Source organism: Pieris brassicae, chromosome 4, assembly GCF_905147105.1.
Source record: "Pieris brassicae chromosome 4, ilPieBrab1.1, whole genome shotgun sequence".
Taxonomy (NCBI): Eukaryota; Metazoa; Arthropoda; class Insecta; order Lepidoptera; family Pieridae; genus Pieris; species Pieris brassicae.
Window position 1 is genome coordinate 15,343,305 of NC_059668.1, and position 25,057 is coordinate 15,368,361.

The following is a 25,057-nucleotide window of genomic DNA, read 5'->3' on the forward strand; positions in this document are numbered from 1 at the left end:
CCTTATAGGTGTTTTTATAAATTTACCTTTGAGGAGTTATTTCTACTTTAGAGATGAATGAGTGTGTGTCTCAGCTGTACTAAAAGTCGTCCATTAAATGATTCTGGTGAATTTAAACTTAACAATCTATTGACTTAACTTTTAATTAACGACTCTTAGTGCGGCTATAACTATTTATATAAACATTTCGCCGCCCAACGCGGCATTGCCTTAGATCAGTTAAAACTATCTATTGACATGCTAAAACAGACTTTAAGTCTTCGAATATTCGATAATAATGTCGTAATGTATCTTCAAGTTTCGTTTTAGATAAGTCTATTTTTTTTAAATTCTTGTACATAAATGACTGTTGTGATATGAATGAACGTAAATCAATGTATTCATGTATATTTTGAACATTTACAGCGCTCTATAAATTCGTTTTTAACTTTTGCTATTGTGGATATAATTTAAAAGCCATTTACTATGGTTCCATGATAGATTTCTCTCAAAATAGTATTTAGAAAGCATATCAATATAGGAAATATTTATTTTGACGTTATTCCTATTTTAACCATGTCTCATTATTTTACAATTTGTAGCAATAATTAAACGTGTTATGAATAAGTTGAAGATAACCAGTATATTCAATATATTGTTTTATGGTATATTTAAAGATATGTTAACGTCGGATACGTTTTATGAAATCCATATTTTTTTAAATTGTAAGAACTCAAGAGCAAATTAATTTGTTTCGTATGAATACTTTATCATTGAAAACTAGTATATGATGTTCCGTTTTTAGGGTTATCGATGTTAATGATAGTTTCTGAAGTTACTTAAAAGTTTTATTCTAATCTACTGATATGCTATATCATTTTCTATTACGTCCTTACATATGAAATTGGCGTTTTGTATGGGAGGAACAAAAAGTATATTTTTTTCAATATAATATATCTAATTAATCAAAGTTTGTAACATATCAATGGTGCACACAATGTGCATATATGCCATCTTATAGGTAGTTATTAACCCCTTTACTAAAAAACCCATTCAGGCGGGAATCAATAAAATCCTTGAAGGCGGTTTCGACTGCCCCATCAGTGTTGAAGTTTTTAAGTTCGGCTTGGTTCAGCCATTGCGATTAGCGCTTCCGATTATCCGGATCCGCTTCCATAATAGCCTTCAATTCTTCGTTATAAACTTTGTTCTCCGCCGTACACGAGGCTTGTTCTGCAGGTCGAAATTTCTCGAAGCGTTGGAACCAAAAACGCACTGTGTTTTATTTTGGAAAACCGCCGGAATACACATAATAAATCCTTCTAGGCGTTTCTGCGGCACTGGTGCCACGGGGAAACTCGTACTCATAACGCGATATAACGAAAAACAAATGCACGAGTGAGCTGTATTACATTGAATTTGAAATTCCTATCTAAAGAGGAGATATTTGAGATCAAAGTGGGCAGTACGACAAATCGCCAATTTCATATACCTAATATTTATTTCACAACTATCTACAGTTGCAAAACTATTGTTTAATGATTAAGGTTTTTATTATAAAAGCAATATATTGTAAATTTGTAATTTCGTGTTTTCGAATTCTTTTTGTAAACATAAATTTACCACAAGGTTTCGAATTTGTGTGAACTTTTTTACTATTGATTTCGAATGACGAAGACTGAAACTGTATATTTATTTCGGTGCTAAGCTGTTGTGTATCTTTGGTTTGTTACAAAAATATGATGATCATAACTTTATGTATTATTTTAACCCTTATTTTTTTCCTGAAATCAATTTTGCTCAATGTTGCATTATATTATTTTAGTATTTAGTACTTGATTATCAGTAATTTGAGTTAATAACAAATCCACCACATTACGAATACGTTCACCTTTTTAAAAAAATACGTCACTACGTTACGCCACTTGTTAATTGTATTAGCAACGCTTTTAATCGCCTTTAGTTTCATAGTAATTACAACTCGAATTTTTTTCTTAAAAATCGTAATCTCACTCATTAAATTTTATATCTTTATCGTCATCACATTTCGAGGTATGCTGTTTAAATTGTCAAATTTCATTTCCATTATTTGTAACTCTCAAAACACGCGCATTCGGTACTTTACGCGGAATCTTTTATGTTATTGTAAATGTTTTTTCATTCACTTAGAATCGTACATAGACAAATCAATTATAGAAATAAACACGGTAAATTTATATCTTTGTTAAATTATTACTACACGTCACTAAAACAATAAACAGCATGCCTATTTTAAAATTGTTATAATTCTCTTTACTGCGTGCGTGTGGACTCTGTTGATAATAAATTTTTAATCAGATTATCGTGTATTTTCTCTAATTTATATTTGGGAATTCAATAAATTATACTGTTACTTATTTGTGTTTTTAATTTTCTCATAACTATAGCTGTCAATTCCGGGGTCTCAATGATATAAAAACTAAGGAAAGACTATCAGTCCCGGATTTATCTTCTCCGCTCCTGAGGGCAGGCCCTAGGCCCTATTAAAACGAATTTACTACTTAGGCATTATTGTGGCAAGTAAAACAATGAATAAATAAATACATAACAATATTCGACTGTAGAAAAAAGATTTGTCACGACTACAGAGTGATTGACAGTATTCCAGTCTATCGTCTTAGCTAAAACCTTTATCCCAGTTAGATCAAGGAACATATAGATACAGTGTAAGTGTAAAAACATACATATTAGGTATTAATAATAATACACTAAACAGGAGAAAAATTAATTTAAATAACTGGACCTAAAGGATGTAAATTGGTAGTCTTACCTATTGCTAAAATCTGTTTCTTCCTAATAAGACAAACATAATTAACAGAAATATATAAATAATAAAATACAATACAAATCTCAAAACTACAGTAACTACTACATAAAATATATTAAGGTAAAAATAGCAACGGCATATTGGTACAATGTTAGTTTTTTCTTAAATGTAAATTTAAGAAACAACGTAGCGGCGTAGGTAAATTGGGGAGAAAATTTAGTGTAAGTTAATTTATTGAGCGGTAATAAAAGCTATATTGCTCCGGTACCTCTGTAATATTTGAATAATTTCCATTTTCTTGCCTTCAATCTTATGAACGTTATATGAGGGATTAGAAAAAATATTATTAAGAATCGAAATTAATATTAAGTGGAAAAGATGATTGCAGATTTTAAGAATTTCCATACTTTAGCGGGATCACCATGTTTAACATATTTTTCTAAAAAGCGCGTTTTTTCTATAAGAGAGTTGATATCTACTTCTTAATCTATATGTTAGTTTCGGCCAAAGACGACCAATTTAAAGCTATTTTTTTTAAATTATGTTGCAAAATAACTTTGGTTTTTGTGTAGGTGTGTCTTATGTGGTTACCTTTAGGAATAAACGCATTGAGATATCCCATCAAGATATCGAGGTTAAAACATGGAATGTATTTGTCAATAATTGTACCAAAAGAAAAAAAGTAATCGACAAGGGGGCCATAGAACACCCTAAGCAACACCTTAATATGGCGAAGGGAAACCTCAAGTAGATAACGAGTGAAAGAAAGAGATTTGATCTACGGTATATGGCAACACCGGTACCGGCTCTAATCATTAAGTCGTTTCTTATGAGCTGAAAACCAGGAATGCAATGGGTCGAAAAGAGACAAGGCTTTAACCATGTCTTATTATTTATTTTAAAAGGGTATGAATTCACTAAGAACGCAGGGGCGGGTACCAACGTACTGTTCGTAAGTACGGTGACGTCACATCGCATCATTAAAAATTATAACCTTTAGAACAGACAGAAGTAGTATTTAAACTGTTCGATATAAGGTAATGTAATATTCAAAATGTATCTTTTTATCGTTCGTTCTGAATACTTTATAAATTTTGGACTGGATAGTTACTGCGTTCGTGACATACATACAAGTCAGCCAATCACTTGCGTTTTGTCGTAGCGCGTCAACACAAACAGTTTTTAAAATATACTTCCAAACCAGTTCTTATGAGATTAGCACTTTTAAATAAACTTTTCGCCTACAGCTAATAAATTGCTTTAGAATAGATTTCTTCACAAATATATTAATAAAGTTATTAAATGAGACGCTCGTATTTATATAAAAAATAAAACATCGTTATTATCTATTAACAGCCTTTATTCTTTCAATCGTTTGACATTTACCTAACAATTGCATCATTTCCGCGACACTCGGTCCTTCATTCAACCCACTTAAAACGGATCTGAGCATCTTCATGAATGCTGGAAATTTTACACAATTCTTCGAAGAAATCTCTCGCAACCGTTCCTTAATTGAGTTTTCATTAAATTCTTCTAAATTTTCCAAAATTTCAACGACTTCATGCAGTAAAATTTTATCGACTTCGCTCTTGTTTGAAGGTAGAATCCAAAGAAAGCCAAATTTGCTTGAAATCAAATCTTCTATTTTGTTAATTCTTGAAGTCGCCCATAGTAAAACACTTTTAATGTGGTCATCAGCGATATTAAGCTTCTCTGTTTTATATTTTTCTTTAATTAATAATTGGAGTTTAGCCACTAATTGTGATAACAGAATCGGGTCTTGTATCTGACGTTTTATTTCTAACCTATTACACTCCTGTAATAAATCCGGATTAAGCCGACTCGGATGTGAAGATATTTTGTCGATCTGGAACTATTTCATAAGAATTATACATTAGTTACACATTAAATAAATCAAGCTTTTATCATTTCATCCTATTCATTCAATTGTAGTGAAAAAGGGGGTCAATGAGGGGCCAGGGCGATGGGAAAAGTAAGTGAAAACATAAACATGCATGACCATGCAATAAACAAGTAACTAATAAGATATCTCTAGAAGGGGGGCCACTGCCCCGACTTTCGCCAATGCGAAACCCCCTTCCGACTCCCTTGGTAGAGATTTAACTATACTTTTAAAGAATAAAAAATAGAAGTAAAAAGGTCGCAAATTGATCTAATTGGGAATTAACAAAATATTTTTTCAATCCAGATTCTGGATATTGTGGAGAGACTGGGTCTACGGGTACCAAGTAGAAACCTGAGGCTTCCGGCAAAACTCTTGGATGTACCGCGAGCACATTCCAACTTGCTTAGCAAAGCGCTACTCACGCCTTGTTCTCCAAAATAATGGGATCCATTATTAATGGCCAGCTTTTCTAGAGGCCACCATCTAGAGGGCCACCAGCTGATTGTCGATTATCAGTACGGGTTTCGTCGTGGTCGTTCGGCTGGTGACCTTCTAGTATACCTTACACATAAAGGGGCACATGCAATTCAGTCCAAGGGGGAGGCGCTAGCGGTTAGTTTGGACATAGCGAAAGCCTTCGATCGGGTGTGGTTCGACTAAGGGTCCTTCAAGAAAAGAGCGTACAAATTCTTAAAAGGCCGGCAACGCACTCGCGAGCCCTCTGGCATTGAGAGTATCCATGGGCGGCGGTATCACTTAACATCAGGTGAGCCTCCTGCCCGTATGCCCCCTATTTTGTAAAAAAAAAACGCGAGCAATACGAGTACTCAATAAAATTTATTTTGAGGTAGACCTATTTGTTTGTACACTGGCTGAGTTCACAGAGTTGCTTGCTATATTGTTAGTTATAAGATTTAGGCATATAAATATAATTTCTTAATGTTTTTTTGTAGGATAATCGGTGTAGGTATTATTCTAGCGTTCTATCGAATTAGTTGTAACTGTTAAGGTAGAATAATGATGTGGAAATAAATTAATAATAATCTTTTCTGCATAATTCTTTTGCAATTTATTTTACTATATACTTATTTTATTAAGCAAATGTTGAATAAACAGTAATTCCTACCTCTTGCGCTAACTCATCCATAGTTTTAAGTCTAACACCTTCCCCGGGCACATGCTGGAAGCCACCGCCTGATAACGTTATGAAATTCACCAGGGCCAGCGCGTAAACTCCTAGAAACCAACGTTATTGTGTAATTTAATTTGGCAATATCTAAAGAAAATAGTTATAACTATCGCTTTCAAGGTTTTAACTGGTCTTCTAGAAAGCAGAAAAAAGAATATGGGTGTCATGGCATAGACGTCGCCCCATGTAACATTTTAATAGAAATTTGGTGTAGTACATTTATTTTGATAAAGTGAAATCATAATGGAGTGGTAGAAGGACACCAGCTGATCAGTGATCGTCGATATGGTTTTCACTTTGGTCGTTCATCAGGTAATCTTTTAGTATACCTTATTCGCAGATGGGCTAAAGAGATTGGGTCCAAAGGGGAGGCGATCAGCATGGACAAAGCGAAAGCCCTCGATCAGGTAGAGCGCAAGGCAAATCACTTGGCACCTCTTGCAAATCTTTACTTGTGAACTTGTGCAAGTGGATTTCCAGCCTTTAAACCCATAGAAAATAAAGTTTATTGTTGCCGGTGAATGTTCTAAATGCTGGAGCCCTCCAAGTACTCTCCTTAACACTGTTGCTTTTTCGTTTTATTACAGAGTAAAAACGTGCAAGAGGCTCACCGGATGTTAAGTCGTTCATTTTGCCAGAAGGCTCGCAAGTGCGGCTTTTAAGAATTGGTACACTCGTTATGTAAGGACCCTAAGTCAAATTGGTTCAGAAATACTTTACTGCCTTAAAAACGCTCAGAGCGCAAACGCTTGTTGACCGACGGACGTCGCATTGATACGGTTGGAAATGTTGCATTTTATCAGAACTCATTGCTTTGCAGATGAAAATACATCTCGGGTTGATATCGAACAACTTTGTCTGGAATCGAAACCCTATAACTCGGGGTCTCGGCCTGGGTACGACTTAATTTTGTTGAATTTAAGACACAATTTTGCGTGTTCACTGAGAAGAATCCCTACGTCATAAGACCACTATTCGCAGATACTCCCCTAAAAGCCTCAGCTGGTATCGGAATACTCGATGTCGATATATAAAACGACGATCAGTTCCGCAGTCATTTGGAAGGGAAAGCTACAATAGCCTCTAAGTACAACGACCAATTGGCGAAGGTACCAACTCCTCCTACTCAGCCCCTTCATTTGTCCGCATCTAACGCGAGAGGATCAGCGACGACCTTGTTCTTTCTGATCGACTTGATCATTTGGTGCTGCGTAGATATGAAGGCTCTCTCTGTATCATCTATCGCATACATTGGGATTGTTCCGAGGAACTCTTCGAATGCAGCTAAATTATCATCGTACGTCAAGGCTGATTGAAATGCCGTTCCTCCTTGGACTCTGGCGAGAAAGTGCTTTTAAGACATTACTACTTTATGGATTCAGCTAACATTACAGGTATTTCCGAACCGTTACGACTTGGGGACGTTCAAGAGTAGAGCGACCACTATATGAAAGGCCGGAACGAACTTGCAAACCGCCAAGTGGTTCCATGGGCGGCTGCTCGTTTTCCTCCTGTACTATTAAAAAAAGTGAAATCGCAAGATGTGTAAGCAACATTTACCTTTATCTCTATAATCTTCGACACGAACATCGTTTTGTCTTTTACTTAATTTAGTTCCATCAGCATTCACGATGAGTGGCAAATGACCGAATTGTGGCGGTGTCCAACCAAATGCTCTGAAATACATGATGATAATATATATATTATATTAAGGAGGATGTTTGATTTTCTCCACATATTTTTTATATTATAAATATTTGGTACACTATTACGTTTTTGGCATATTTATATATGTACTAGCAATGCCCCGCAGTTTCACTTGCGTAGATACCGATCTCGTGATAGTGTATATTACTTCCTTTTCGATTATTAGATACATACTTAGATTTTACTTTACAACGAATATATAATTATCTAATACATATTTAAATTCGTAACACCGTTTAGGTAGAATGTCCGAAATTAGTAAATTTCAAAGGTATTGAAAAATTCTTAAATGTAATGAAATAATTTGTTTCACTAGTCCAGTATAGAGCTTAATCATTAAAAATAAAAATAAGAGTTCAAAATTTAAAACATTCTTCTATAATATGAGAGAAGAGATTTATTTGTAGAACTTCCCTATACACATTTGACATAGTTTGTGGCAGCAAAACTATTTAATGTTTTAAACGGCGCCGTTTAGTTAAAAGGCTGTTTAGGCTGTTTATAGAACAGCTAATTAAGCTAGTTGGCTGCGACATGTATACCAAATACTATTTCTAAATAACATACCTATAAATAAGTAAATGTTTAGTAGTTGATATCTGCCATTCCACACCTCGCAGAACATGGGTAATATTCATTAAGTGATCATCAACAACATTTGCAAAGTGATAGGTTGGATAACCATCAGTTTTTACAAGGACTGGATCACCTTCTACTAATGATACATCATAAGCTATAGCACCAAATATAAGATCGTCAAATGATAGGCAATCAGAAGACAGCTGAAACAATAAAAAACATGAAGTTTTTTTAGTCACACATTTATAGATTATACATGGAACCTATGTGTGTTGAATTAAGGCAAACCATAATATAAGAGAAAAATAGCTCTTTCTTTCTTTAAATGTTACCATGAGTTACAAAAATTTTACCTGTCATAAGTATAATGTTAAACAACTGAAATAATGCTTGTCTAGCCTGAGTATATTTTACTAAAAATAAAATTATGTTAATAAGATACAAACCTTGAACCTAATACAATAAGGAGTTCCAGATTCAATTTTCTCATTGACTACTTCGACTGGCAAATTCCTGCATTTGTTATCATATTTAGGAACCTGTTGGCTTTTCACAGCAGACCGTCTTAAAATATTCAATCTCCGCTCAGTACAGAAACATCTGTATGCTGATCCATTGTCCAATAGCTTTTTAATATATTCTCTGAAGTTGTTGTTAGTAACTTACATCATAAACATTTAAAAAATATTTTTATAAAATCAACAAAACATTAAACAATTTTGAAACAAATAATTTTGTTTTTTATCTAGATGTTAAAATCAGTTTGCTAAGACATGTTCATAATAAGTTATTTAAGCAATTTCTTTATTGTGGAACAAAAGTTAAATATCAATATAACAGTACAACAGATCAATATACTATTTATAAGATTAAAAATAAACACATTAAGTAGTGACTTACAGTTAGTAACTTACTGATATATATGTAAGCGTTTGCTTTGAATATAAGGTCCATATTTTCCACCCTGCTTTGGACCCTCATTGCATTCTATGCCTGCCCAAGATAAATCTTGAATGAGTGCCTCGATGGACCCATCTACCTTTCTAGTTTGATCTGTATCCTCTATTCGTAAAACAAAAACACCACGTCGAGACTTGGCAAATAAATTATTATATAAAGCTGTTCGTAAACCCCCTAAATGCAAATATCCCGTAGGACTAGGAGCGAATCTAACTCTTGGAACTAGAGTCTTTAAGCTTCTAATACCGTTTTGTTTAGCCAAAGAAAGATGTAATCCCTTAAATGTACTAGACCAGACACCCCACATATTTGTAACTTAAACTAAACAATTAAATATTTAACTTATAAAAGCATTGCAAGATAAAACAGCTATAGAATTTAAAAACAATAAATACATATGTATACTCTCTCTCAAATGTGAAGTTCTCTGTTTTTACTTTTATGCATTCGAACAATTCGGCATTGCCGTCGGATTTTAAATTGACAGCTAAGAGCAAACACCAGGTTTTTTTTGTGCAGTTTATGGCTTGGTATCTAGACCTTTAGACCAAAAACACTAGAATATATAACGTTCAGCATAGATTAATTTTACAGTAAAACTTTAAGGGCAGACTTTTTGGATGTAAGCTTGGCAGGATTTATGTTATAAAACTTCCACTTTTTTAGGATAAAATTGAAGTTATCTTAACTAATATAATTACACACACACATTACACAAAAATCTCAAATTCTGACAATTATTACAGATAATATAAGTAGATAATCATTAATGTCGGATTTTAACAATTGACAGCTGAAAAATGTAAAAAAAATATTTCATGATTGTTATTTCGTTTCCGATGTCGAAACAATAGCAAATTTGGTGAAAGTTTTAGTTATTTTTAACGAAAGTTCAGCAAAAATGGTTGGTAATTGTAAAATTGTGGTGGTGTGTCGAACGCCGTTTAAATAATTGCTATTTTTACTTCAATATAGAAAAATAGAGTTGACAGCTAACATAATAATAAGGTTATGACATTGTATGTATTACGTTTTCTTTTCAGAATAAATTGAAATCATCACAGAGGGACAAAGTTAAAAAATTTGTAGCTTTCACGCAAACGACCGAGAGTACTGCGATATATTGCCTTTCTCAAAATGACTGGAAGTTAGACTTGGCTAGTGACAATTATTTTCAAAACCCCGACGCTTATTACAAAGATTCTGGTAAAGCATCAGTGGATAGAAAGAAGGTTGACCAGTTATTTAATAAATACCGAGATCATCAAGAGAATGACAAAATTACTGTTGATGGTGTTATGAAGTTCCTAGAAGACTTAAATTTAAGCCCTGAATCCATAATAGTTCTTATTATTGCTTGGAAATGTAAAGCAGCTATTCAATGTGAATTTACAAAAGAAGAATTTACAATGGGTCTTATAGAGCTTAGTGTTGACAGCATAGACAAATTAAAATTAAAGTTACCATTGCTTGATATCGAACTTAAAGATCCAAACAAATTTAAGGATTTTTATCATTTTACTTTCAATTATGCAAAAAATCCTGGCCAAAAAGGATTAGAATTAGAAATGGCGATAGCTTATTGGAATATTGTACTCAGAGGAAGATTTAAATTTCTTGATGCTTGGTGTAAATTTCTTGTGGTTTGTATATATTTTGTTTTTAATGCATTGATTTAACTTTCTGGATAGGATGTACTAACAATAGCTATCATTTGTATAAAATATTAGCTGTACCTTTAATAATGACCTCACTTAGGTTCTCTTTTTCCTTCTTAGTCTTCAATGTAACATTAAAACAGAGTGTACTATTCAAACAAAACTTTTGCCCTTTCTTGTTTAAGATTACATGAAACTTTAATGAATCCTTTGAAGATAGGAAATGCCTAAATATGTGTATAATGATATGATAAATAAACAGTAATTGCATTGGGATTTTTAGGATCACCATAAAAGATCTATACCAAAAGACACATGGAATCTCCTTCTTGACTTTGCTACCCAAATTGATGATGGAATGAGTAATTATGATGCTGAGGGAGCTTGGCCAGTTCTTATTGATGATTTTGTTGAGTGGTGTCAAAAACAGGGACTTACAGCTGATGGTGTTAAATCTATTGAACCAGTGTCTGGCTAGCTGTTACTTCAATGGCAGGACGAAGCAGTTAGTCATGCTGAGGAAGGGTGCAATTTGGTCAGAAAACTCCATTCATATGTTTGTTCTCTGTTGTCATGCTTCGTTCTGTACAGTTTTGAACTATGCACTGTTGAATGGATTGCAATCATAATTGTTTTTGACTTATGTAGCTGACCATATTACTTGACTGTCTATTTGGTATACCTGTATATAGTCTCATGTTCGTCCATACACAACAGAGTAATAACATTTTCCATTTAGTAGGATTTTAAATTTTTCACAAAGAAACTTGTTACACTAAATAATCTATAAACTGTAAAGCTTTTAAATTAAGATGTAAATATGTATATAACAATGATAATAGTTTGCAGTAAATCAAAATATTCTCCCATATTATTTTGTTGACAGTTTTTTGTGAGTCTCATTTTAATACATTAATGGCTTGGTCTATTTGAGTTTGTACACAATAATACCAGACATTTTATTAAAATAATTATCTGACAAAGTTTTATTATAAATTTAAAAATATGCAAAATTAAACAGCATTATTGTTTTTAATCTGTGAAGTGTTAATATCATTAGATATTGAGAATAGGGATATCAGCATTTAGAATAATAAAATCATTTTTGGTACTTAGTTTATTTAATATGTACAAAGCGTTAAATTTATGTATGACTATGGAGTAATAATAAATTGTTGAAGAAAACTGTAACTTTTATTTTCATACTTGTGCTAATAAAGATCACTTAAAAAAATATTGCGACTCACGGAGAAGCACGGCCGCCTAGGGGATTTCCAATAAAACAATTCCCACAGATAGCAATTGTTTAAAAAGAACATGACAATGTCAATTTGACATTTCTCATGTCTGGACAAAGATTTATGGATTAAGATTAATTTTATTCCGAAAGTAATTGAGTTTATGGAAATATTTTGTTATTAACTCATTGGATATAATTAGCAAAATTATTATGTCTGTTCGACTTGGGGGTGCTTTAAAAGAGCTGAGAATTCACTTATGCCAAACAAGTCCGCACTCGGCTGGTGTAAGGTAAATTGGTTACATAAACATCTTTTTTTGTGGTTTCGGTCGTAAAAGTTTACATTGCTTAAGTACTTTCAAGGATGTCAATTCGATTCTAGTACAGAACGGACTTTTGTTACAGGGAATTCATAAGTAAAAACTATGTTAACATAAAGAAAGAGAATCCTACTTTTCCAATTCTTATTAGAGAGTGCAATGGAATACAACCTCGCATTTGGGCTCGATATGGTATGTTACAAAATTGTTTTCTAATTTTGCTTACTTCTGTCACATGCCATTACATCAATTGCCGCTAGTTTCACCATTTTTGACGTTGGGCTCATTGGAACTTTTAGAAAGTATCACCATCTTCACCAGCATAATAGTATAACAATAACCTTACTGTTACCATTAAAGTGATAAAAAATTTTCAGATAGAGGCTGTGAAGCCAGCGAGTCACTATGTGGCCTAACCAGTGATCAAGTTAGGAATATGATTTTTAAACTGATTCGACTTTAATATGGTTTTTATAAATCCTCTTATGTTATTAGAGTAGGTAATAATTTTAGATGATTTTTAGAATTTATTATATATGTGTATTTTTTTTTCTGTGGGTAATTGCAGCCCTAAGGGAATCTGTTCTATGGTGCTGCCATAGGCTTCCGATAAGCATCTACTCATGTGCTGCTACTGCTGATGTTTTAGTTGTCTTACATACTATTATATTGTGAGTTGGTGAGCCAGTTCATTCAGGTGACAGACTAACAGCTCTTTGTATTTAGTTGTCTCTTTCCAGATTTCCTCTTTGATTGTTCTCATTTCGAGTTGTTTTTGAAATTTGTTGTTGGTTATGTACCATGGTACTTTTGAAATTGTCACTGGAGTATGTTGGTATCACTTGGGCTGCCCCACATATATAAGAATTCTTCTTTCTAGAGAATGTCTTGAGGTTCTCTTGCTAGCATACAGTATAGGCTGTTGTACTTTAGCTGTAGCTCCTGCTTTTTAGATTTGATGTGGTGACTCCATGTTATCCTGCAATCAATGTGTAAGCCAAGATATCTTAATTGATAGTAGCTGTGGGGCAGAATACATTGGTTCAACTTTACTGGTAGGCAGTCTCCTCTTCTAAGGGTCATGTGAACCCTCCTTTCTGAAGGGCATGTGTACTGACTTCACAGCACTAGCTTTTATTTTCCATTTTTGGAGCTATTTCTTAACTTTGTCAAGGGCCTTCTGAAAGTCCTCTGATCTCAGTTTTAGGTTGCTTGCTAATATAGCAGTGCCGTCTGCAAATATTGATGTGGTTATTCCTGGCAATAGCAGTAGGTCAGCAGTGTATAACTTATAGAGTAGCTAGTGTTAATTAAGTATAGTATATTTTACATGTCTTTAAATGTTATATATTTATTTCAGAAAAAGGCGCTGAGCGTAGTGCACCTCTCACAAACCTATCTGCTAGTGATGTTATAGCAGCACTTAAGCAATTTGTAAAGTAAATTATTTAAAATGTATTATGTAGTTTATTATTTTAATTATAAATAAAATATACACATAGCCTACATTTATTTGTCATAAACCAAGTCTGGCACTTACATAAATATTTTACATAGAAATGAACTGTACAAAGTGTAACAAATAATCTATTATGATTCAGGTGTAAACCCTAATCATAATAGATTCTTTACAATTAAAGCTATACAAAAATTCTTAAACTCATGATTTAATAATAACACTATAAATTAATCAAAAATATATAATTCTTAGAGATGTACTATGTATTTTGTTCACTAGTTCTGTATTAAGTTTTGCTATCATATTTCTTATATTTTGTTCTGTAAACTACTCATTAAAAAGGTTTGTACAAATAATAGCATCAATGTGGGCTTTGATCATATTTGTGGTTTGTGCAATTAAATAATAAGCATCAAAGTATCACATGTAGTATAACTTAAAAATATCTGATAGATATTGGTTAAAACCAATATAATCTTAACTTTAGGCACAGACAAGCAACCAGTATAGTAGAACCTAAGTATTTTCATATAATTGATGATTCAAAAACTATAGTTAAAAAATGGAAGACAATGTCACACAAATGTAAAACTATTTCATGCAATACTACTTAAATTAAATTCACTTGAAAGGGGGCAACCCAAATATTTCAGGTTGGAATTTTGCAAGTGTTGGTAATACTATTGTTGCATGTGTTGTTAACATTTTGTTTAAGTGAGGGTCAGGAACCATGACTACTTGCATCCCAGCTGATATACCAGCTGTCACACCATGAGGAGAGTCTTCAAATACTAAACACTGAAAAATACAATTTTAAGTGCTGTGATATGGGTCTTCTCACATATTATATTGAGTCAAGAAGCTCTAGATAGTAAAATCTCTTTTCTATTACAATATATGTTATCATAATATATTTAGGAATTAATGCATAAAAATTCTGAGCCAAAGTCATATGAGATTTAATGGTTACCATTTTTGGCAACATGACATATTGGCATTGTTTGGTAATAGATTTATTAGCATTTATTTTTAGCAGTTGTACTCTACACTATGCCAAAATATTTTATACTTTATATATGGTATTTTAACTTATTAATTAAATATCTCTTACTTTACTAGGATCAGGTTTATCTGGAAATCTTGCAGCAGCAACTAAGAATATATCAGGATGTGGTTTCCCAAACTTCACTTCTCTATCTGTACTGCCCATCACCATATGATTGAAATAACTGAACAATTCTTTATAACTGGCAATCTTAGTGTCAACTGATCGGGCACTAGATGATGTGGCTAAGGCAAATGGCACTTTTGATGTGTGTAAATGACGAATTAATCTTTCTGCCCCTGCAAGAGATTCATCCATTTTTAATTTTCTAGCTTATTGACCTTAAAGCACTAGCAGCACTATTATCAGGAGGACATTTTAATAGTATTTTCTATATTGATTAACACATACTACATTCTTTAGCTGAATATCTTGGTTCGGCTTGGTTTCTAAGTTTTTGTTTGATTTATATCCATTAAAAAAGTTTAATCAAACAAGTCAATATGTGTCTTCAAGTTTAAGTGTCATAAATTAAAATTACACCTAACAATATTATGGTAATATGTATGCCACAACATATATTTGATTATATTATTGCATTAAGTCTACAAGCATTTACTCTAACAATCTAAATATATAGACTATTGTTTCTGGATACAATTGATATTCACTAAACACACAAACCATCCATTAATGGAGCATTGGCCAACATAGTATCTCCTAAAATTAATAATTGATCTCTAAATTCTTTAGGTGTTATTGGGAGCTTCAATTCTTTGCAGAGGATTTCAGAGAGCCTTTGTTCTGTTCCACCAAGAACTTTCATCATTAACTTGTCAGTATATTGATGGCCATAATTAGCACATAGTTGGGTTATCATCTTTTTATACACTTGTTCTGTATCTGAAACAACATTATCGACAAAGCAATGAAAATGATAGAAAACAAAATAATTTATGATTTTTAAACTTTAATTGTAACACATGCTTAATAACCTAGGCTAATTAACACATGTATTATAATGTAATATTTCAAAGGTGTACATTTCATACATTTAACCTTACCAATGCAAGAAAGATAAAAGGTTAGAGGCTAAGCATAGCATTTATCTTACCTAATAATAGACCATCCATATCAAATATACAATGAGTAACTTGTCTAACATTTTTAGTAGATAAAAACCTCCTTCCAAAAGTATTGGACACAGTTTTTATAAGAAGAATTCTCATTTTCGCGGCGTTTTCAGTCTTAATGGATTATGTAAATGAGTGACAGAAGAGTTGGTCGATTAGCAACTCCACAAAGTAAAGGTTTATTTATTATTACTTTAGTATTTAAGTATCTCCAGTAGTGAATAGAGATAACATTAATAGCTTTATATTTTTAATTCATATAATTGACAGCTGTGCAATGGGCACCAGTTGTTTTAACGATATAAATAATAAATTGGCTTTATCATTTCTGAAACTCTAATTTCAGCCTTCGGGTTGACAAAAGTCAACCATCAGTCGTGTTTTGAATTTGAGAATTACAACTGATTATTTTAAAATATGACAGTGTCTGAAACTGTCAACGATTCAACCAAAGAGCTGTGCAACATAATCATAATCAATGATTTCACTCGAGCTGAATTTAATATGAATCGAAATTAAACTTTCTTAAAAAAATGTATAATTGTAATTTGATGTTTTATATAAGTAGCTAGTAGACTGATTAATTAAACGATGATGTGGAATTTCTTAATATTTGAAATTTAATCGTATTTATAATTCACTTACGTATTTAGTCATCTGAACGGAAATTGTGTAATATCTTATCAGTTTAGCAAAAAGTATAATACAAATGTTTAAAATGCCGATCAATACACGTTTTTGTTTAAATATATATTATTTTCACAATAAACAACGTATTGATCAAGTTATTAGTTCGATTATAGCAACAGTGAGAAACTCACTATCGACTAGTCGATAGTGTTGTAGCGTGCTTGATTCTTCATTTTGGTTTATGACAACGCAGTCGGGCTGCGGCCGTCATGGATCGCAGTTGATTTGTCGGAGCCTGTTTAATGGCATGTTTACTGTCCAAAGTTTTTAAATTGTATTCCAATATAATTTTAAAAAGCATTTAGTGAAATAAGTTGAGCTTATTTTATAATTATCATAATAAATAAAGAACATGGCTGTGAGCGTGTGTTGTTGTGTGAAATTGTCACCTAACAAAAAATCGATTTTTGGTTTCGGTATGCAGACCCAAATATTGTATTTCCTATTGTTTGCTGGATTTTTGGTGACCCATAGCACTGCGGACGCGGAAATGTCATGTGCAAATGTGAAAAATATTTTTGAGAAAAAAGGAATGTTATCTATGATTGATTTACAAGAAAAACCAACTTCAGGTAAGAGCTAGAAATAAGAATCACGCGCTCCTTAATGATTACTATTGACCTGATAAAATCTGCCCATTTATCAACTTTTATGAATCATTAAATTGCACATGAAGGTAAATATTTATATATTTCAGCTTAGTTATTTTTTTTAAACATATAATATAAAAAATATACTGCAACAGAAGAAGGAACTACCGTGTTAATATTTAAACAATGATATTCGATGCACATAAACAATACAGTGCAAACCTTTTTGGTAGGTAGTTATTACTGGTTCACATCAAAGGCGATTCGTGCCGACAACCGTTCTTTCTACCTGAGGCTGAATCGTAGTTATGCAGGTTTTTATTAATGTTGGTTTCGTTTGGTAATGAAAATCAGATAATTGTTAAATTATCGACCGTTGACATGAAAAATTGCATACCAGGAGCAGAGAAATTATATAAAATGTCCCAACAGGGTTACTTAATAAAGTATAAAACACACCTATGAGGCAATAGCCTCATAGGTGTGTTTTATCTACAGAAACTAGATTCAAAGGACCAAAACAATTGTATCTTATAATGTGTTCGCTCTTTCAGTGAATTCTCTAACTGCGGTAGTCCAAGTCGAGGAAGCCCCCCGTGGGGCGACTGTCAAAAAAGCATGAAGCGCCAATAGTTTGACATTTTAAAAGTGTAGTTTGGTTATTTTTCGAATCCTTTGCTTTTTGTTAGTCACTTAGGCTAAAGTCGTAAAGAAATTTGGGCCAGCTTACACAACTTAACTATGTTGATTTATTGTTTTGCAATTAGATGTAGTTCCGTAGATGATAAATTGTCTGTAAAATATATGCTCTGTTTGAAATTTTAAGACTAGGCTTATAAATACAATTTGATTATAACATATGCGTGAAGATTGTGTTCATCTCTCACCCTTAAACAGATGAACCAGTCAATGTATGTTATCATAGAGATTGCTGGTATCAACTTTCTTGAAAGGTAAAAGTTAATTCGACAGTTTCGATTACCAATTAAGATAAATTTCGTTCGTTTAATTTTAACTTTTTTACAAACCTGAAGGACTACTTTCTATTATTTATATAGTCAATACTTCGACATAACAAGTAGTAGTTTATTTTCACTCATCCTACGGGATACGGTTGAATTAATTTCCCCTATCTTATTTCCCTGGAGACATTTTGTACGTGTCAGAATTTAAGATTAGGTTTTCGCTAACATAACTTTTTATATTAAACTGACTAGTCACCGCCTACGTCTACGCCGGCTAGTAATCTTAATACTTTATAGTACATTTTTAAGTGTATTTATATTAATAATTATTATTAGGTGCTATACGTTTTTGGTTTTTTGTTAATTTCGTGGATCTTTGTGACATTTCCTTACACTGACGTGACTCTTGGCATAAATATGCCTTTATCCTTCCTTACCTGAACTTTTAACTTACAATAAAAATATAAATTTATGCTAAAGGAAAATTGCGTAATATAAAAAATATATTACATAGAGTTTAACAAGCATTAACAATGCACGTAACCTGTTTATCAACTTACGTGTTTAATACGTAAAGTATGAAGTGCTGTTTATTCGTCGCCAATGTAAATGGGCTATTAAGATAGTCTGCGAGATCAATCTCTAAATATGGCGATGTCTGTTGCGAGTTTTTGCATAACGAGTGACATTTTATTGCGCATTCTTGTGCGATGCTACAAAGTATGTCGTAAATTATTTAAAAACTTCCGTCTGTGGTACAGTGGATGAATGTTTATCCGATAATAAAATTAACATCGCCGTCAACAGGTTCATTCAAACACATGAATTTCATTTTCTGTGGCGAAATAATTACCTTTGTCCAATAGTCTGTGCCTAGAATCAGTCACCCACGTAGTCCTGGAATGCGAGGCTGTGACTAAACAACGTGTAGAAATCCTCGGAACAGTGAGGTCGCTCCGTGAAGCCTGCGAGGTGCCCAGGAGGCTTCTGTGCTTTTGGAAGGAGTTAAGCTGGCTTAGTTAGCCAGGACTTTACGCACAATGGACCTATTGAGCGCCTAATTGCGGAAACAGAGTCCACACATACAATACAATAGTCTGTGCCTAAATTGCCGATACTAAGCGTAAGGTGCAAAAGGTTCTAGACTTCTGTATTTTCGAAACTCTTAGTCTTTTAAACACTTTTCATTATACCTGTATGCATGTACGGTTTACGCCTACTAACAATTTTAATATTAAGTAAAACTAATAAAGATTCAGAGGGTTCACGGCCGATTGTAAATTCTTATAAATTATAGTAATTATGTATGCAATCCGCGAATACCGGCTCGGTCTGTCGCGACGACTACCGGCAAAATGTGATTAGTCCAGGGTTGTCAGGTGCCTAATTGGAGAATAGTGTATCTAAGTAACACCTTACTAATGCTAGTATAACCTTCAGATTTTTGCATCTTTTTCATTGATAGCCTTTTCTATACAAGAAATCCTCTAATCCTGAATCTGAATCCTCTGACGGGTTTCGCTACTAAGTTTTCCTCCGCCATACAGTTGTTACGCCATACATACATACAAGAAAATATAAAAATTAATATATATATATATATATATACGATTCAGGGTTTGACCCTATTTATATTTAGACGTGATGAATTGTATGAAGACGTTAGATCACCGGAAAGGGATGTTATGACTCACTATTGATATTCACGTTATATTTTCATGTGACTAAGAAAACGGCGCAATAACGCGGTAGAAATATTTTAATATATTCTAACATGCCAATAACTTTGTTTGTTTGTTTTTTTTTTAATTAATTTGAAATAGCTTTTGCGTCCGTTTGTCAAAAAACCATTAAAAATTTGTTAGACCAGTGTTATAAGTTTGACGTGTCTGTGGCATAGCTTCCAAACGAATAAATCGATTATGATATTTTTTTGTTACAAAGCTGAACTTATCGAGATGGTTCTTTTAAAGATTTATTGGAGGCTTATATGAAAATGTAAGTGCTGGGTTCATAAGAGAAGTGTTTTACTAGTGTCTAGTGTAGTCAGTTTGTAGGTTTGAATCCCTTCTTGGTGCCATTGAAGTTTTGTGCGCATTTAACACTCGCTCGTACGGTGCAGGAACACATCGTGTTAGCCACAGAAGACTGATCACCTATGAGAAAAAAAATATTATTAAACAGATACAGAAATCTGAGGCCCAGGTCTAAAAGGTAGCGACACTGTTTTCTTTTTACTTTCATAATGTAGAAAATATTCTTCACATTATAAGGATGTAGTTATCTTTGATGTAGTATCCTGTTTGGATACTTTCTGACCTATCTATCATGGCTGTCAGAAACGGGAGTTAGAGATAACAAGTGTCCACAAATGTCCACCTTGGGAAAAGATATTGGGAATGCATAACTTATACGGCGTAGTTTTGTTGGAACTTGAATCTTAGGATTTGAAGGTTTTTACGATTTATTTTAAAACTTAAACTATATTACTAATATATATAAACTATATTACCAAAAATTATAATCGAGAAGACATAGCCTAAATATAAAAGATATATTAATTAAAATTGATTGATAATTCATATAATAAGGAATTGAGGAAAATTTTTGCTAAGTTATAAACTGGTTTTTAAAGCATTTCGATTTTTTAAGACCGACTGTCGATTTTGAATTAATAAAAATAATTATGAAGATTTACACCGACTTCAATTTACTGACAACATTATTATACATATCCGGTCAAAATGTGTGGATACCTCAAAAAGTATTTTAATGAAACTTGGACAACTTGTCACATATACCTGATTTCAAAATCACCTCGTTATAATTTAGTTTTCGAGAGATTGTGGACAAACATTCAGTTCACGTGTTTTGACGCCTAAATATATACTATCATATATATATATCATACTATTAAAAATTCCAACAATATCGCATACATACCTAGTTGTTTAAAAGTCAGTTATTACTGAGTGTCGATAATATTTAATATAAACGAAGCAAGACTGGAACTCGGCTCTAACGTCCGACATTGTTAAGATAGCCGATAAGATACGAAATCTTTCACGCGTTCAAATCAAAACGTGTGGTTATTACGTTCCTATATTGAATGGTTAAATGGTATACATACAAATTGTCTAGTGGGTGGACTGGTTGGTTGTTGACAAGCCGACAAAGACTGGGTAAACATGGAGGAGGTCGACAACCGCTTGCCGTATTGATTAGATTCCATAGTCACTTTAGGGTTTTAGGAGAAAAACTGACGAAAACGTCATCTAAGTAGGTTTTATATGAATTATTGTCAGTAATGGATTTCGAATACTAAATGTTTCTTTTTTAATTTCTTGGCCAATGCAACATTAATTTCGGAAGTCTATAGTTTATGGAAAGTATCCAATTGTGTTTAATAAATTCTTTATATATCTGTTTATTTTTCATGAGTTCTGTTTTAATATTCTTTCTATCCTTTCACTGTTTACATGTGTTTTAATTGCTTTGCTTTGTTCTATAAGTTTTGTGTAAGTAATTTCGTGTCTTATGTAGTTTGGCACTTTGCTTTTCCTTATCGATTTTTTTTCTCATAGTCTAGAAGAGATTTCTCGAAAGCGATATGGACGCAAGTTTCCCTCCTAGTTATTTAATTTTTTAACTTGGTAGTTTTTTTTAAATCGTGGTAGCATGAAGAATTGATTATTCTTTGTATAGGATTTCAGTAAAATGGTTGAATAAAATACGGTCTGCTGTCGACATTCCTACCTTTATTTGATCACCGGAACCCTTTCAATCATTTCAAGTGAATGAGGCTTCATCAGTCAGAGCCACTGACAGAAGCTTTGTCCCATACCCATCTCATATAAAATATTTCGCATTTAGGCCATTCAAATTACAGGATGTGAATCTTTAATGGCGAAAGGGTTTTTGGATAATTATAATCTAAGTAATTGGTAATGCAAAAGATTATTATATGATTGATCTTTATTTATTGCTCGATTTTGTAATGTATGTAACGTACGTATCTATATTTATAAAAATGCAGATAAAACTAATTATTATGAAAGAAAAATACAGATTCATAAAGATATTTAAATAAAATTAAGTTATGTCTGGTATAATAACTTTAATACATACACACGCAATTATTAAAATCGGTTTTAGTGTTAGTTATCCTCTATCCTCAACCTAGATCTTCAATTAATATAGTTAATAGACCCGTAAATTCTATTTACACGCTTGTCTATGTTCTATGCGAACCTATAGCGACCACAGACTAATATTTCTGTGTCAAGCTCATAGCAGGATGCGCTAACGCAAACAAGTAAGACGCGATTCGTGGGTTGACTAAACAATTTTGTGTAACATTTACGTCAGAACTAGCCACCGATAGTTGCGGAATCCATTAATAATATGTACTGTATAAGTTCTCGATTTCTCGATATGGAATGTTAGTAATTTATTAATGTTTTATATTTCGTAATAACTAATTATGTATAGTGAATGTTTATTCAGCTCTTTTTTTCTATACATACATATATCTACTTATTCGCTACATATATAACCTATGAAATGGGCGTGGGTAACAGCGATTAAAATGATATTAATCAACTTAGCATACATTTCTAGTTGCTGCATTCATTGCTTACGTATAATCCAACTTATATACATTGCAATGCATAAAATTACTATTAATAACTATACTTTTGAGTTATTTTACAATTGAGTGAATGTGCATTGTTCAGTAATTACTTTACAAAAAACGATGTGGTAAAGGAAATTCACATCTAGAGCGTCTGATTTCAGCAAAAAACAAAGTTAATTAAATTAAGTAAATCTTCATACTCACCTCTGGCTTGAGAGTGCCCATGGGCGGCGGTTTGTTGTATATAAATATTAACTTAAATTTCGTACGTATATTGGGACTTTTATCGTTGATTCGAACCCCGACTGTACACCAATGGACTGTACTTACCATACATGTAACACTCGCTCGTACGGTGAAGGAAAATATAGTAAGGAAACTATATTATATGTATGTTTATAAGGGTGGGTGATCCTACTTGAATATTAGAAAAATATACAGAAATTATCCAGGCTATTATTTTAAAAATTACATGAATATATTTTAATTGATATTTATATTAATCGACAGACATCCATTTGCAAATACCGGGTCATTCACATGGATAACAACATTCTTATACAAATTGTCACGTTCAACGTAGCGTGATAATCTGTCGTGATTAATTTGGTAAACGAAATCTGATGCATTTTAAATCATATAAATATTTAGTGTATTAACAAAATTATATACAATATTCATGTAGGCACTTAAGTATATATGATCAAAATAACAGCTCAATTATAATATGCAAAGTTTATACGTAATTGAAGTCGCATAGAAGTCTTCGTATATTTTATTATGTACCCAAGCCACTTTCAAGACATTTTGCATGTCAGGGCTTTATTAAAGTATTAAATTATTGTAATTGATGTCAGCGCTTTAGTGGATGGTCAATTTGTATACTGTATACATTTAAAGAAAAAACATATATTCTATAAGTTATATCGCATCATTCTAATAAATGAGTTTGTAAATCTTCATAAAAACAATAACATTTTTTATTAAATGCAAAATCAGTTTCCAAATTCGGTCGAACTTGCCGTGAGTATTTAACATTCCGTCCGCTTCAATAATCTTAATACGTTTTATATATTTTATATCAGCTGTTTGCATATGCGGTTGGCAAAAGGCACTTTTTCTACAGACCGGTTGAGGCAACATGTTGCCACCTGCATAGCTTTGCAGTTCTGATCGGATGGTACGGTTATAGGATCACGACGCAAGCCAACTTAGGGGTTTTCCTCCCAAATTTCAGGAATCAAAATCTCTAGCACTTTATTAAAAAATAAGTATTTTTTAAAGAGTATATGAACAATATGAACTTAGGGGTTTTAATCAATATTTATTGGTAATTGAAGTTGGACCTAGAAAACATTATGTCGGAGATGGCATGGCTGTCTCGAGTCGGTGACTATTTTTGAAGATTATTTATAGTTGTCAACAACGTTTGAGTGGAAATGTTCTAAAATTAGTAACACAATGATCCTAGATAATAACTGTGCGGAAGTGGTTCCCAAACGAAGTGCCGAAAGTTTTCATATTTATTGTTTTCTACCTACCCAAACGGAGGTAGGACATTCGGCTAGTTTACAATTTATTATTCAATAACCGAGCAAGCTAGGTTTTTATTGCTCTGTGAAATTGCCTTTCGGTTTGAATGCTATAAACGTTTTAGAACTATTTTTCAATTTAGTGATTTTTTCATGTATTGGTTTTTATAATGAAACAATGTGGTCGTTGGTCGATTAAAAGTTGCTAAAACTTTTCCATATGAACACGTTTTTATGATAGGCCACTTTCCAATCTATGTATCATTTTAATTGGAAATCTAAAACATCGCTTCTATGGCTTTATACAAGCGTTCGATAACTATTTAGTATTCGAACAAAAGAACAAGAAATTTTAAATTGAATACCAAGTGTTATTTTACAAGTTTCGACATTCGTGCAGCGCAAATTCCAAAACAACTAACAATATCGAATGTCAGCTACGCAGCGATTATAATTAGTTGTGATTATGATCGTTTATACAAGGTATTAAGGTATATAATCGATTCGATTGTAATATGTGGGGTCTAGGGCGAGTTATGACGTGGCAAAATCGAAACATGTTCAAAACGAGCCGTGCATTCCATCGGTTCACGGATTCTTTCAGAATGCGCCCGGGAATTATTTTAATCTTGATAGCAATTCGTCATCGTCCGATTTAGT

The 25,057-nt window shown here is 32.7% G+C and overlaps 5 protein-coding genes across 5 annotated transcripts in view; 3 read left to right on the plus strand and 2 right to left on the minus strand.

Annotated features, from left to right (window-relative positions):
- Window positions 1-4,127: 4,127 nt before the first annotated feature.
- LOC123707962 (probable glutamate--tRNA ligase, mitochondrial) lies at window positions 4,128-9,748 on the minus strand. Its single transcript, XM_045658326.1, has 6 exons — window positions 9,084-9,748; window positions 8,616-8,811; window positions 8,158-8,372; window positions 7,444-7,559; window positions 5,821-5,930; window positions 4,128-4,661 (listed from the first exon to the last, which is right to left on the minus strand). The coding sequence occupies exons 1-6, from the start codon at window positions 9,434-9,436 to the stop codon at window positions 4,128-4,130; spliced, it is 1,524 nt and encodes a 507-aa protein (XP_045514282.1). The 5' UTR covers window positions 9,437-9,748.
- A 164-nt stretch (window positions 9,749-9,912) lies between these two features.
- Window positions 9,913-11,940, plus strand: LOC123707963 (DCN1-like protein 1). The gene is made up of 3 exons (XM_045658327.1): window positions 9,913-10,033; window positions 10,173-10,772; window positions 11,071-11,940. Exons 1-3 carry the CDS (start codon window positions 10,031-10,033, stop codon window positions 11,263-11,265), a joined length of 798 nt encoding a protein of 265 aa, XP_045514283.1. The 5' UTR covers window positions 9,913-10,030; the 3' UTR covers window positions 11,266-11,940.
- A 177-nt stretch (window positions 11,941-12,117) lies between these two features.
- LOC123707965 (NADH dehydrogenase [ubiquinone] 1 alpha subcomplex subunit 2) lies at window positions 12,118-13,805 on the plus strand. Its single transcript, XM_045658329.1, has 3 exons — window positions 12,118-12,317; window positions 12,433-12,539; window positions 13,708-13,805. Exons 1-3 carry the CDS (start codon window positions 12,238-12,240, stop codon window positions 13,788-13,790), a joined length of 270 nt encoding a protein of 89 aa, XP_045514285.1. The 5' UTR covers window positions 12,118-12,237; the 3' UTR covers window positions 13,791-13,805.
- Window positions 13,806-13,838: 33 nt separating this feature from the next.
- LOC123707964 (probable pseudouridine-5'-phosphatase) lies at window positions 13,839-16,346 on the minus strand. Its single transcript, XM_045658328.1, has 4 exons — window positions 15,966-16,346; window positions 15,536-15,754; window positions 14,918-15,150; window positions 13,839-14,604 (listed from the first exon to the last, which is right to left on the minus strand). Exons 1-4 carry the CDS (start codon window positions 16,078-16,080, stop codon window positions 14,428-14,430), a joined length of 744 nt encoding a protein of 247 aa, XP_045514284.1. The 5' UTR covers window positions 16,081-16,346; the 3' UTR covers window positions 13,839-14,427.
- Window positions 16,347-16,877: 531 nt separating this feature from the next.
- Window positions 16,878-25,057, plus strand: part of LOC123708166 (glypican-6) — a 67,155-nt gene continuing 58,975 nt past the window's right edge. The window contains exon 1 of the mRNA XM_045658707.1: window positions 16,878-17,246. Within this exon, the coding sequence (XP_045514663.1) occupies window positions 17,027-17,246 (220 nt within the window). The 5' untranslated portion in view covers window positions 16,878-17,026. The remainder of the gene's footprint in view (window positions 17,247-25,057) is intronic.

Coding starts and splice junctions, on each gene's coding strand:
- LOC123707962 (XM_045658326.1), bottom strand. CDS start 9,436: ATGTGGGGTGTCTGGTCTAGTACATTTAAGGGATTACATCTTTCTTTG. Junction 5,931..7,443: donor CGAAGATTATAGAGATAAAG/GTAAATGTTGCT, acceptor GTTGGTTTCTAG/GAGTTTACGCGCTGGCCCTG. Junction 4,662..5,820: donor TGGATGAGTTAGCGCAAGAG/GTAGGAATTACT, acceptor CTTATGAAATAG/TTCCAGATCGACAAAATATC.
- LOC123707963 (XM_045658327.1), top strand. Junction 10,773..11,070: donor CTTGGTGTAAATTTCTTGTG/GTTTGTATATAT, acceptor TGGGATTTTTAG/GATCACCATAAAAGATCTAT.
- LOC123707965 (XM_045658329.1), top strand. CDS start 12,238: ATGTCTGTTCGACTTGGGGGTGCTTTAAAAGAGCTGAGAATTCACTTA. Junction 12,318..12,432: donor CCGCACTCGGCTGGTGTAAG/GTAAATTGGTTA, acceptor CTTTTGTTACAG/GGAATTCATAAGTAAAAACT. Junction 12,540..13,707: donor TCGCATTTGGGCTCGATATG/GTATGTTACAAA, acceptor TATTTATTTCAG/AAAAAGGCGCTGAGCGTAGT.
- LOC123707964 (XM_045658328.1), bottom strand. CDS start 16,080: ATGAGAATTCTTCTTATAAAAACTGTGTCCAATACTTTTGGAAGGAGG. Junction 15,755..15,965: donor TATGGATGGTCTATTATTAG/GTAAGATAAATG, acceptor ATGTTGTTTCAG/ATACAGAACAAGTGTATAAA. Junction 15,151..15,535: donor CAATGCTCCATTAATGGATG/GTTTGTGTGTTT, acceptor AATCTCTTGCAG/GGGCAGAAAGATTAATTCGT.